General features: G+C 45.5%; 1 protein-coding gene across 2 annotated transcripts in view; it reads left to right on the top strand.

The window, feature by feature from the left end:
• Window positions 1-12,190, top strand: part of LOC126299533 (vitellogenin-like) — a 398,678-nt gene that overhangs the window by 300,340 nt on the left and 86,148 nt on the right. For both annotated transcript variants that reach the window (XM_049991515.1, XM_049991514.1), the window contains one exon: window positions 9,150-9,344. In XM_049991515.1, the coding sequence (XP_049847472.1) occupies window positions 9,150-9,344 (195 nt within the window). The remainder of the gene's footprint in view (window positions 1-9,149; window positions 9,345-12,190) is intronic.

The raw sequence follows: 12,190 nt of genomic DNA, 5'->3' as shown, positions 1-12,190 counted from the left end.
CCCGCCGATTTTCTCCACAAGAACCGAATAGGAGCACAGCTCAAAATCGATAGGCAAATAGTAACACAAATCTCATGCGCCACTTTCCACCGGAAGGAATATCATTTATTGGTTTCCATATAAACCTCTACAAGTCCGACTCTTTCACTACAACACCAACTACCCAACTATCTTCTTAGCTCCACAACCTAGTTTCAGGACTCTGCTTAATGAGAAATTCACCTGCCCTAAAAAGTCAAACTTTGCTCCACATAAAGCCGAAAAAACCATGAGCATTCGACACCCACGCATGATAGACGCATTACCAGTCCTCTCAGATTTACGTACTGGAAGAAATACTTCGTGGATCAATAAGTCTCCGAACATAGAAATCAGTACAGCTCTCGAATGAGGGCTTCCACTTCAGGGAACCCATGACCCCAACACACAGGACGAATATCGATTGACTAAGTGGTTTCACGAACTGCAGACCGCTCCACGAAATTATTCAACGCATAGGCCTTTCAGCCAATCAGAATCGGAAGCAGTAAGTAGACATTTTCACTAGCCATTTTCTGTTCCTCGTTACAGCGCTTCTGTAAGGTGCTACCTCATGCAAGGCCATAAAGAACTTTTTCTGCAACGGTTGTCGGAAAATAACGGACGTCGTGAGGAATTTACTCGCCCTTAAAGTCAATTTACTCGACTCGGACCGCATCCCATTTAGGAGGATTAGGGAAAAAGCAGCCCATCATCTTGAGGCTGAAAAGAACCCCTCTCCCCCCCCCCCCCCTTCAGCAGCCACAAACTAGCCCAGATGACTACAATAACGAACAGGCCGAGAACACAGGGGTGGTTAAGAAATGATATGTTACAATGCCAACAACTGTGCACTAAAAGAAGGTTTACCGTTGTTGTCATACACTGGCAAGCCAGCGTTCAGAAATCACCAAATCAATCCTGTTGTCATATTCAATAGCTGCTCACGTCTTGATTACACACTTGGAGAGATATGGCTCTCAAGAACCTCTGCGTCCTGTGACCTATCACAATGTCGTCTACGGACACTTTGACATGCATGTGATCGCCACAGACAGAGGTGTGAATCATCTCTGAGCACCACAGAAAGACATTAATATTGCAGTGGACTCTGGCTCCACATCGTGCAAATTTATGTTGTCTGTGGAATGGTGTCAGCGACAAACGACGCACCTCAACCCAGTTTCCAGTAACCTGTTTGTAACAGTTCGTGGTGGCATTCTGCCTGTAATCACTGCTGTATTTCAGATGATGCGATAATTCTAATTGAAGGAGGAGTCGAATAATCCTACGATCTCCTAGAGGTGTAGTTCTTCTGGAAAGTACGCCCACACCCATCTCACCATCACTCGCTGTATAGTAACTGCACTACATCCAACAATCTATGCAGTCTGTCAGTGTAACTTTTTCTGCAACGGTTGTCGGAAAATAAAGGACGTCGTGGGAAATTTACTCGTCCTTAAAGTCAATCTGCTCGACTCAGACCGCCACTCATTTAGGAGGATTAGGGAAGAAGCTGTCCATAATCTTGAGGCTGAAAAGAACCCCTCCCCCCCCCCCTTCGGCAGCCACATACTAGCCGAGATGACTACAATAACGAATAGGACAAGAATTGATATGCTATAATGCGAACTGCTGTGCGCTGAAAGACGGTTTACCGCTCTTGTCATCCACTGGCCAGCATTCAGCCAGCGTTCAGGAATCACCAAGGCAATCCTGTTGTCATATTCAATAGCTGCTCACGTCATGATTCAAATGTGTGTGAAATCCTATTGGACTTGACTTCTAAGGTCATCAGTCCCTAAGCTTACACTCTACTTAACCTAAATTATCCTAAGGACAAACACACACAGCCATGCCCGAGGGAGGACTCGAACCTCCGTCGGGACCAGCCGCACGGTCTCTGACTGCAGCGCCCAAGACCGCTCGACTAAACCCGCGCGGCACGTCATGATTCCACAGTGCACTAAATCCAGTAGTCTATGCAGTCTGTCAGTGTAATCCTCCAATGTCCCTCATGCCAGTGATCTTGCCTTTCTCAAAGTGCTGAAGATGATAAGCTGTACGTGCAGTTTCTCTGGGCATACTGTGCTGCGATCTCCACTTGGCTCTGAGCACTATGGGACTCAACTTTGAGGTCATTAGTCCCCTAGAACGTAGAACTAGTTAAACCTAACTAACCTAAGAACATCACACACATCCATGCCCGAGGCAGGATTCGAACCTGCTACCGTAGCGGTCAAAATTTCCAGTGGAGTTGCGCATTCCTAGTAACCATAAAGCAGTCACACCATACATCTGTAGGAATGGCTTTGTTGTGCACAAATAATCTCGCATGGGGATATTTAAATCAACATATTCGATAGGGCTGCAAATACTGATGTATAAGTTTGGTAGCGTTCAGTCAATGCGTTGTAATGCTTTCCATTTCCTTCAGTGTAATTCAAATGGTAGCCAGTTCACTGTCTAGTTTGGTTGTCATTCACTGTACACTTGATGGAGAGTATTCCTGCGGTTTAGAGCCAATAATTTTAGGTAGTGGAGGCTGGACAACCCTTTACCCTTATTAGCGAGCCATCGGGACCTCCCAGTGCTCACATGATCTGTGTCGTCAGTTAAGTGGACATGTAGTCCAGTGACCCAGTTGAAAATGGTCTCCATGTCCTCCATCAGGTATCCCGTGTCTTCTGTGTCAGCCTGGAGCACAAAATGGCAGCATTAAGTGTGTGTGTGTGTGTGTGTGTGTGTGTGTGTGTGTGTGTGTGTGTGGTTTTTTATTTTTTTTAATTTTTTTTTTTTTAAATTCAATGTCTTGCTGTGATTCCTGTGTACGACTAGATGTGCCATTCCGTTCCACAAATGTTGTCACATATAACATAAAACACAAAATCTTCGATGCCGTAGTAGTCCATTGCAGCGGTTAGAAAATTGTGCAGACCATTCTAGTTTCCGACAAGTATCTTCGAACAGAGGCACATAGTTATAAAGATGGATCAAAAAGTTTCCGGTCGAAGGTCACAATAACCTGTTGCCTTCAAGTCAGTTCTTACATACCCGCTTCGGAGTGACGCTGGGTTGCATATCGTTGCAACAACGCACTCAAACGCCAAATTTTCGACCACCCCCCTGTACTGGGTGTATCATAATTAATGGCGTAACCGCATACTAGCAGGGAAAAAGTGTCAGCGAACGCGACTTCTAAAACGAACAGCTGAACAGCCGTGAGTACTATTTCATCTTCGATACTGTCAAGCAAATCTCTTCTACTTGAAGCTCTCTGCTTCACATATTTTGAAAGGTGTTAGTATGGACCAGAACAAGAAAAAATGTCCAGTAAACCTGGTCTTGAAAGCGCATACCTTAAGAGCTATGAGCTCTTGTTCAGCGGAAAAATGTTTCACAGTAGTACAGATGACGAAATATCCATAGTTATCAAGGTATGCGTTTCAGAACATATGTTTGCTGCGGCGTTTTTGCTTCTAGTATTGTGTACTTTCAACTGTCTGCGCTTACGCCATTTATTATGATACAAACTGTATACGCCTACATCACTGACGTCAATCTGTTGTACTCTTACTATTAAACACGTTTTATGGTCCCATTCTGTGGTCTTTTTAATGAACAAAATTCTCCTTTACAGAAAACAACAACAATCATCAACAGCAGTCTTGTGGAAGTCAGCTCGATCTGTGCGTTCATGCGGTCCAGAGGTTAATGCCCCATTCCTCGGCTTCGGGAAAGCATTCGATTCAGTTGCTGATTGACGCTAAATTATAACATGTGCTTGCGGGAAATTGAAACTGTTGATTCAGGGTTTTCTAGCCAACAGAAGTCAACCCATAATTCTTAACAATATCACATGTGAAATTATTTCGGGAAGTTCCATAAGGGAGTGTTACAGGGCCTATTAGAGAATGTTAGCAGAATGCTGTACCAACATTCAAGAAGACCAGCAGAGGAGTGACGCCTGTGGCAGGGATATGTAGTTGAATTAGAAAAAAAAACTTGAACTTTTCACGATAATTTCTATGAAATAGTAACAGCCGCAAAATAATTATGAGTATCCCCTCAGATTGACCTCAACTGGAAACCCCACATAAACCTAGTAGTGGGCAAAGCAGATGCTATGCTGAGATTCATGGGAAGAATCCTGATGGTCTGAGATCAACCTACAAAAGAAGGTTTAAAAGCACTTAGTGGATGGAGTCTACAGTATTGCTCACCAGTCTCAGACACTAGTGAGGTACTGGTAGAGGAGGTAGAGAAATCCAAAGAAGGGTGACGCGTTCTGTCACGTATTACGTTACGGAAAAGCTTATTAAACTCCAGTCACGGACGCTATTGCACAGGCATTGTGTTTCAGAGAGAGGTTAGGTTTTAAATTTCGGAGACCGTACGTTCACAGAAGCATGACGCAAATTCTACCTTCTCCCACAAATACCCATCGAAGTCACCGTAATGGGACAACCTGGCAACTAAAAAGTTCATACGGATGATTACAGCAAGTTGGGATTCTAACAAAACATTCGCGAATGGAAAAGGACAACAGGGGATGATAGTGGTACCTGTGGTACACTCCGTCATATACCATATGGCAGCCTGTGGAGTGTAAATGTGGAAGTAAAATAACGAAGCAGATTTGAAAACAACAAGCAGTGAGGCGGGCCAAAGATTGGGCCGGAAGAGAAGTTCCACTGGTAAGCAGCAATCGATAAGTGTAGTGTGTTATAGGAAGCGTAGAAACTTTAGTGTCTCAAAAACGGAACTGCTGGTGGGTGGCTGCAGTGAACTTTGTTGATGACGTGATTCATTACTGGCTCAGTATTAGGGCTACCACCCTGAGCACATCATACAGATGCTGGTCCTTATGACCAAGTGGCTGCATAATGTAATGTGAAACGTCCCCTTAGAAAAATTATACATGACTGCTTAAACTGACACACAATATTTTTAGCGCAACGCAATCTGACTTTCAATAATCCCTACAAAAGAATGGCCCGGACTAACATTAATCTATACCTTTCACAAATCACTTACCTCACCAAAAATCTTGGTTACTCGAACTACTGCAATACAGCGAGCGCCACTACTGCCAGCTAAATAAAAGATTCAAACTACAGAAGTCACTAACTACTGATAGGCACAGTTATCAAATGAAAGATTTTAATAGAGAACAAACAATGTATTTACCTTAATAGTCATAATATATATAGCAGTTCATGACATCCAGTCTTACAAATTTCAAAACTCTGCCATTTCTCTCCCCACATCCACCACTGCTGGCGGCTCACCTCCAACTGCGCAACGCTACGCGCCGCTAACAGCCAACTGCCCAACGCTACAATGGCGAGTATTACAACAATGCCAACCAGCCACAGACTGCACACAGCACAGCCAGTGATCTTCATACAGAGCGCTACGTGGCGTTACCAATAAAAAAACCTAAACAGCCTACTTACAAATGTGCAACATGTAAGCCGAAAGTGTTGTGTGTATATGTATCGTACAATATACAGGGTGTTTCCGTAAGAGCGAGCAAAAATGTAAGAGGACATAGAGAATGCTCCACTGAACAACTTGAGATAGGGAACCTGGGATCGGAGAAGCCAGCTTAAGGAGATATGGAAGTAAACTTGCCTACCGGTTTTTTAGGATTACTGTTTTCCAGCTTATTTACGACTAACATGCGTACAAGCTTACACGCACTGTGCTGTTTATACACATGTACATTCTCTATTTCGTGCTAGGAAACAAACACGACGAGCTTGATTACCAAGAAGACATGATGCAGGTTTTGTTTACTTTACTTGTCCATAAGGTGGCTGTTGTATTGTGTTTACACTGTTCCATAATAGAACGTGCTATGAATCTGTGGGATCCTGCCCACTCGTCTCTGATAGGGTGCCTAGGAAGCTGTTTTCTCGGATAACTAGACAACATACAAGCAAATCATATTAATGAAGTTTATTGTAGTAATTGAACTGACAATACTTTCGTTTCTACATGATGGGTCGCAAACAACTGGCGACATGCAAATAATCAATGTTATTCGATATATACAGTTTTCATGCAAGCAAATCACAAGTTCATAAGCCACGGCTCTTGTAGTCTTCTCTTCTAGTGCGGCCGAGACTAGGCAGCGCGTCGCTTTTATTCTCTTCACGTAGGGGCCGCTCCTGTCGTGACGTCCTAGTCAGGGTGCTATTGGCTGACGTCGTCTCACAGCCCTCTCTGCTGTATCGTTCTTGATCTTCATGGCGGCGCTTATCGTTACACCGGAACAGAATCAATGACAGTCCCATTCATTACTCAGTGCTATTGAGAACCGTACAGTGCAATACGATGGAGCAGTACCGGCACAGTATTTTCTGGTCGCTGGATTGGAAAGGTAGGTCCTATTCCACGCTCTGCAAGGTCACCTCACCTGAATCCGCTTGATTATTTCTTATGGGAATATCTAAAGTCACTTGTCTATGAGACCCTTATGGATACGGAGATAGAATTAGTTGCTAAAATTACAGCTGCCTCTGATATGATTCGAAACACACCTCTGATACTTGTCAGAGGGCGTCAGTGTCTTGTTCGCCAACGTAATGCTTGCATTGAGGTTGATGACCGTCAGTTTCAGCACATTTCGTAAGATACAGTACAAACGGTACATTCATTGTGTCAATGATGGTATTTGCAGTTAAACAATGTAAATAAAAAAAACACACAGTAATGTGATTTTATTCCTATTATCTCCTTAAGCTGGCTTCTTCGACCCCCAGGTTTCCTATTTCAAATTGTTTAGTGGAGCATCCTCTATGTCCTGTTAAATTTTTGGACGCTCTTACGGAAACAACCTGTAGAGGCTGCAGAAATCGTTAATTATGTTCATTGTGGCCAATTACAGAACCATATCGTTTTCGTAACTGGAACAGAGTCTCAAACCTTGTTGGGGCTCCTTGTGTCCACACTGCAACTGTACAGAAGTGTGCTCCTCAGAATATTGCAATGCAGGCTCTCCACAATGCGCACAGGCTTTCACGTAACTTCCCCCCCCCCCCCCTTCAGCTAGTGGAGCAGTTCTGTGACACTCTCACGCTAGCTACACAAACCTGTGACGAATCCTGCAGCTCTTCTTTGTATCTTTTCTTATCTCTTCGCTTAGTACAACTTGGTAACAAATGAACTCGTCACAATTTTCTTATATAACAGCTCATACACTGCCGCCCCCTTCGCCAGAAAAAAATTCAAGGACAGGGTCATTTTATTGAGAAATGAGGTGACAGGTAGTTCATCATTGTAAAGAATATGATAAATTCAGATCAAAAGAAACAGACATGTCACAGTAAAGGGTGCCGAAACAGTCACATCAGTACATGCCGGAGAAATACGATACACTGTGCCTGTGTTGTTAAGAAGTACTATACAATATTGCTTCGGACATTCAGGGTGTACATAAAGTCCAGGAACACTTTCAATTATTTATTGCACAAGAACCAAACACTGTACAGATATCATAGTATGTCATTTTGAAGAGAAACCCTGAAAGTTTTTTTTCATATATTCAACCACAGCGTAGTTTGGTAATTTGCCGATAGTCAGCGCTAGTCGCTAACATGGTGAGTTCAGGTGCGGAGCGAGCTTTCTGTGTGTTGGAGTTCGACAAAAACAAGTGTGCTACAGCTTTTAAACGGATGTTTAGAACCAAGTACGGTAAGAAGCCACCGACAAGGAAGGCCATTTACCACTGGCACAACGAATTCGTTACGACCAGTTGCTTGTGCCCGGCAAAGAGAAGCGGACATTCCAGTGCGATTGATGTGGATGTGGAGCGCGTACGAGAGACATTCATAAAGAGTCCAGATAAATCGGTGCGTCGTGCATTCCGTGAACTCGAAATGACTCCAGTGACAGTGTGGAATGTTCTGTGACAGAAGCTGTCAACGAAACCATTCAAATTGGAGCTAGTGCAGAAGCTCAGTGACGACGACAAAGAAAAGCGTTTTGAGTTCTGTTCGCAACAATTGAATGAGGATGGGGATGGCAGTCGATCTCTTTAATTTTTAGCGACGAAGCCACTATTCAGAATGATGGGAAAGTGAACAGGCATGATTGTCGGATCTGGGGTGCAAAGCATCCACACGAATGCACTGAATTTGAGCGTGATTCCCCAAAGGTAAATGTTTTTTTGTGTCTTGTCACTCCCAAAACTGTACGGGTCATTCTTCTACGCCGAGAGCTCTGTCAATGTGTATTCCTACTTGGACATGTTGCAGCAATGGCTGATGCCTCAAATGCAATCGGATCTCCGTTCATGTTTCAGCAGGACGGGCCTCCACCCAATGTCCATCGTGAAGTTCGTGAGTACCTGAACACAGAGCTGCCGCATCGATGGATCGACCGTGCTACAGAACTGGACAGCTGTTTCATGAAATGTCCTCCCCAATCACCAGATCTCACTCTGTGTTACTTTTTTCTGTGGGGACACATTAAAGATCTGGTGTATGTACCGTCTCTAACACGTGATGTAGCAGAGCTCCAGAAGAGAATACGGGAAGCGACTGCCACAGTCGACGATGCCATGCTGGGACGGGTATGGCAAGAATTCGATTACCGTATTGACGTCTGCCGGGTCACTCATGGTTCGCATATCGAATGTTTGTAAAAAAAAAACTTTCAGAGTTTATCTTCAAAATGCAATATGTATGACATTTGTACAATATTTAGTTCTTGTGCAATAAATAATTGAAAGTGTTGCCGGACGTTATGTACACCCTGTATAAGCAAGTCCAAAGGACCACTGCATAGTACTTGTTAACAACACAGGCACTGCAATATCCTATTTATCCGCCGATACCAGGCAGCGACTTTCAATTAAAATGCACACCCACTTTATGGAAATTACGTAATGTGAACGAGTCCAGTTTGTCACTCATGGGAAGAGTTTGGGTCAGATCGTGAGTCGTGCACGGATAGCCAACGTGGTGAAGGAGACCGCTCGCGTAAAGTGGGAAAACCGATCCGTGTACGCAGCTGCGAATACATTTAATGCACGTAGGAAGCTTTAGCCAGCCAGAACACTCGGACTGGTCGCCAGTGGTGGGTGTGAGAGCAGAGTGACGATGCTAAATGTGTGCTCACAGGGCAGCGCGAGCCGCGGCGAGCCGCGCAGGCAGCAGCTGCTGGCGACGCTCGAGGGGGAGTGTCCCTCCGCCGCTCCCGCCGCCCCCGCCACCCACGCACCCGCCAGCGCCGGCGCCACAGCAGCCTGCGTCCGCGTCGCTCACTCCGCCGCCCTCGCCAACAAGTACGACTTCTCCTTCAACTTCAACGAGCCGGTAAGTACCTCACCTGCGAACAACCACTTTCTCACAGCTAACAATAAATTAACACTGTAGTGATTGCATTTGATAAAAACCTACATTTAAGTCTAATTAACACTTTCAGATCCACTGGCTACAATTTTGTACATTAACTATTACTGGGTGTTAGTGGCAACAGATATATTACATCAAAGCAAACCTTATCTACATATTTTGTGAATGTTCAATCTTATCATGCACAAGTGCCTCCACCTGTCGGGCATCACTGTAAAAATACCAACACGTGAATGTAGCAACGTGCAGCAGCTCGTGACTGCCAGAATATAAGGAAGTGGTTGGTTAAGTACATTCCATTGTGTAACTGAATGTTCTTATTGTTCTTTTGCATGGTAATTATTGAATGATCGGTCTATTTATAACAACACTGATTATTTAGTCCATAAAATGAAGCGTTGTGCACAAAGTTTATTTTAAAAATGCTTACATATACACTCCTGGAAATTGAAATAAGAACACCGTGAATTCATTTTCCCAGGAAGGGGAAACTTTATTGACACATTCCTGGGGTCAGATACATCACATCATCACACTGACAGAACCACAGGCACATAGACAAAGGCAACAGAGCATGCACAATGTCGGCACTAGTACAGTGTATATCCACCTTTCGCAGCAATGCAGGCTGCTATTCTCCCATGGAGACGATCGTAGAGATGCTGGATGTAGTCCTGTGGAACGGCTTACCATGCCATTTCCACCTGGCTCCTCAGTTGGACCAGCGTTCGTGCTGGACGTGCAGACCGCGTGAGACGACGCTTCATCCAGCCCCAAACATGCTCAATGGGGGACAGATCCGGAGATCTTGCTGGCCAGGGTAGTTGACTTACACCTTCTAGAGCACGTTGGGTAGCACGGGATACATGTGGACGTGCATTGTCCTGTTGGAACAGCAAGTTCCATTGCCGGTCTAGGAATGGTAGAACGATGGGTTCGATGACGGTTTGGATGTACCGTGCACTATTCAGAGTCCCCTCGACGATCAACAGAGGTGTACGGCCAGTGTAGCAGATCGCTCCCCACACCATGATGCCGGGTGTTGGCCCTGTGTGCCTCGGTCGTATGCAGTCCTGATTGTGGCGCTCACCTGCACGGCGTCAAACACGCATACGACCATCATTGGCACCAAGGCAGAAGCGACTTTCATCGCTGAAGACGACACGTCTCCATTCGTCCCTCCATTCACGCCTGTCGCGACACCACTGGAGGCGGGCTGCACGATGTTGGGGCGTGAGCGGAAGACGGCCTAACGGTGTGCCCGACCGTAGCCCAGCTTCATGGAGACGGTTGCGAATGGTCCTCGTCGATACCCCAGGAGCAACAGTGTCCCTAATTTGCTGGGAAGTGGCGGTGCGGTCCCCTACGGCACTGCGTAGGATCCTACGGTCTTGGCGTGCATCCGTGCGTCGCTGCCGTCCGGTTCCAGGTCGACGGGCACGTGCACCTTCCGCCGACCACTGGCGACAACATCGATGTTCTGTGGAGACCTCACGCCCCACGTGTTGATCAATTCGGCGGTACGTCCACCCGGCCTCCCGCATGCCCACTATACGCCCTCGCTCAAAGTCTGTCAACTGCACATACGGTTCACGTACACGCTGTCGCGGCATGCTACCAGTGTTAAAGACTGCGATGGAGCTCCGTATGCCACGGCAAACTGGCTGACACTGAGGGCGGCGGTGCACAAATGCTGCGCAGCTAGCGCCATTCGACGGCCAACACCGCGGTTCCTGGTGTGTCCGCTGTGCCGTGCGTGTGATCATTGCTTGTACAGCCCTCTCGCAGTGTCCGGGGCAAGTATGGTGGGTCTGACACACCGGTGTCAATGTGTTCTTTTTTCCATTTCCAGGAGTGTATTTTGAAAAGCAATATTTTAATATGTAAATTTTGTGATGTCTGTATCGAATGTAGATACAATACAGCTTCTCAAATGTTGCTTTAAAAATAAGGAACATTTAGAATATAAATGAAGCACTTTAACAGTGAAACGGCAGGCAACAGCTCTCGTTAGTTAAGCAAAAATATCTGACGGTGAAAAGACAGAATTTATTCACGAAACAGTTGCGATACTACTCAAAGGCAACATACCGCTGGAGAAGGTAGACGATCCTGCTGTCTGGAAATGGCTTCAAGTGTATGATGCACCATGTATGTTCTATCAAAAAACCTCACTGACAGTAAAACTAGGATTTCTAAGACCACTTCAGATAGTTTCCATTTTTCAATTTTGTAGAATCTGGAAACCTTCCCACACCGAACCACCTAAGGAAACACGTGCTCTACCATCTGAGCTACCGAAGCACGACTCACGCCCGGTCCTCACAGTTTTTCTTCTGCCAGTATCTCGTCTCCTACCTTCCAAACTTTACAGAAGCTCTCCTGCGAGGACCGGGCGTGAGTCGTGCTTCGGTAGCTCAGATGGTAGAGCACTTGCCCGCGAAAGGCAAAGGTCCCGAGTTCGAGTCTCGGTCGGGCACACAGTTTCAATCTGCCAGGAAGTTTCATATCAGCGCACACTCCGCTGCAGAGTGAAAATCTCATTCTGGAAACAACAACAATGCTCAATAACTGTGCAGCAAACCTCATTTCACTTGGTATCCATTAGAGACCAGCAGGTACAGCTGCGCTCTAATCCTGTAAACCCTCATGATACTCTTGTGACAATAAACCATGTGACGACGCAGGATATCCATTGGCTCCGCCACATTATGCATTCTGGTGCATGATTGGAATAAGTACTTCCGAGGCAATAAGTGACGCCACTCTTTTCGAATTGTCAGAAAAGCATTCCTCACTTTATGACA

This window comes from Schistocerca gregaria, chromosome X (assembly GCF_023897955.1).
Source record: "Schistocerca gregaria isolate iqSchGreg1 chromosome X, iqSchGreg1.2, whole genome shotgun sequence".
Classification (NCBI taxonomy): domain Eukaryota; kingdom Metazoa; phylum Arthropoda; class Insecta; order Orthoptera; family Acrididae; genus Schistocerca; species Schistocerca gregaria.
The sequence above is the reverse complement of the archived record's forward strand: the minus strand, read 5'-3'. Positions and strand labels throughout refer to the sequence as shown.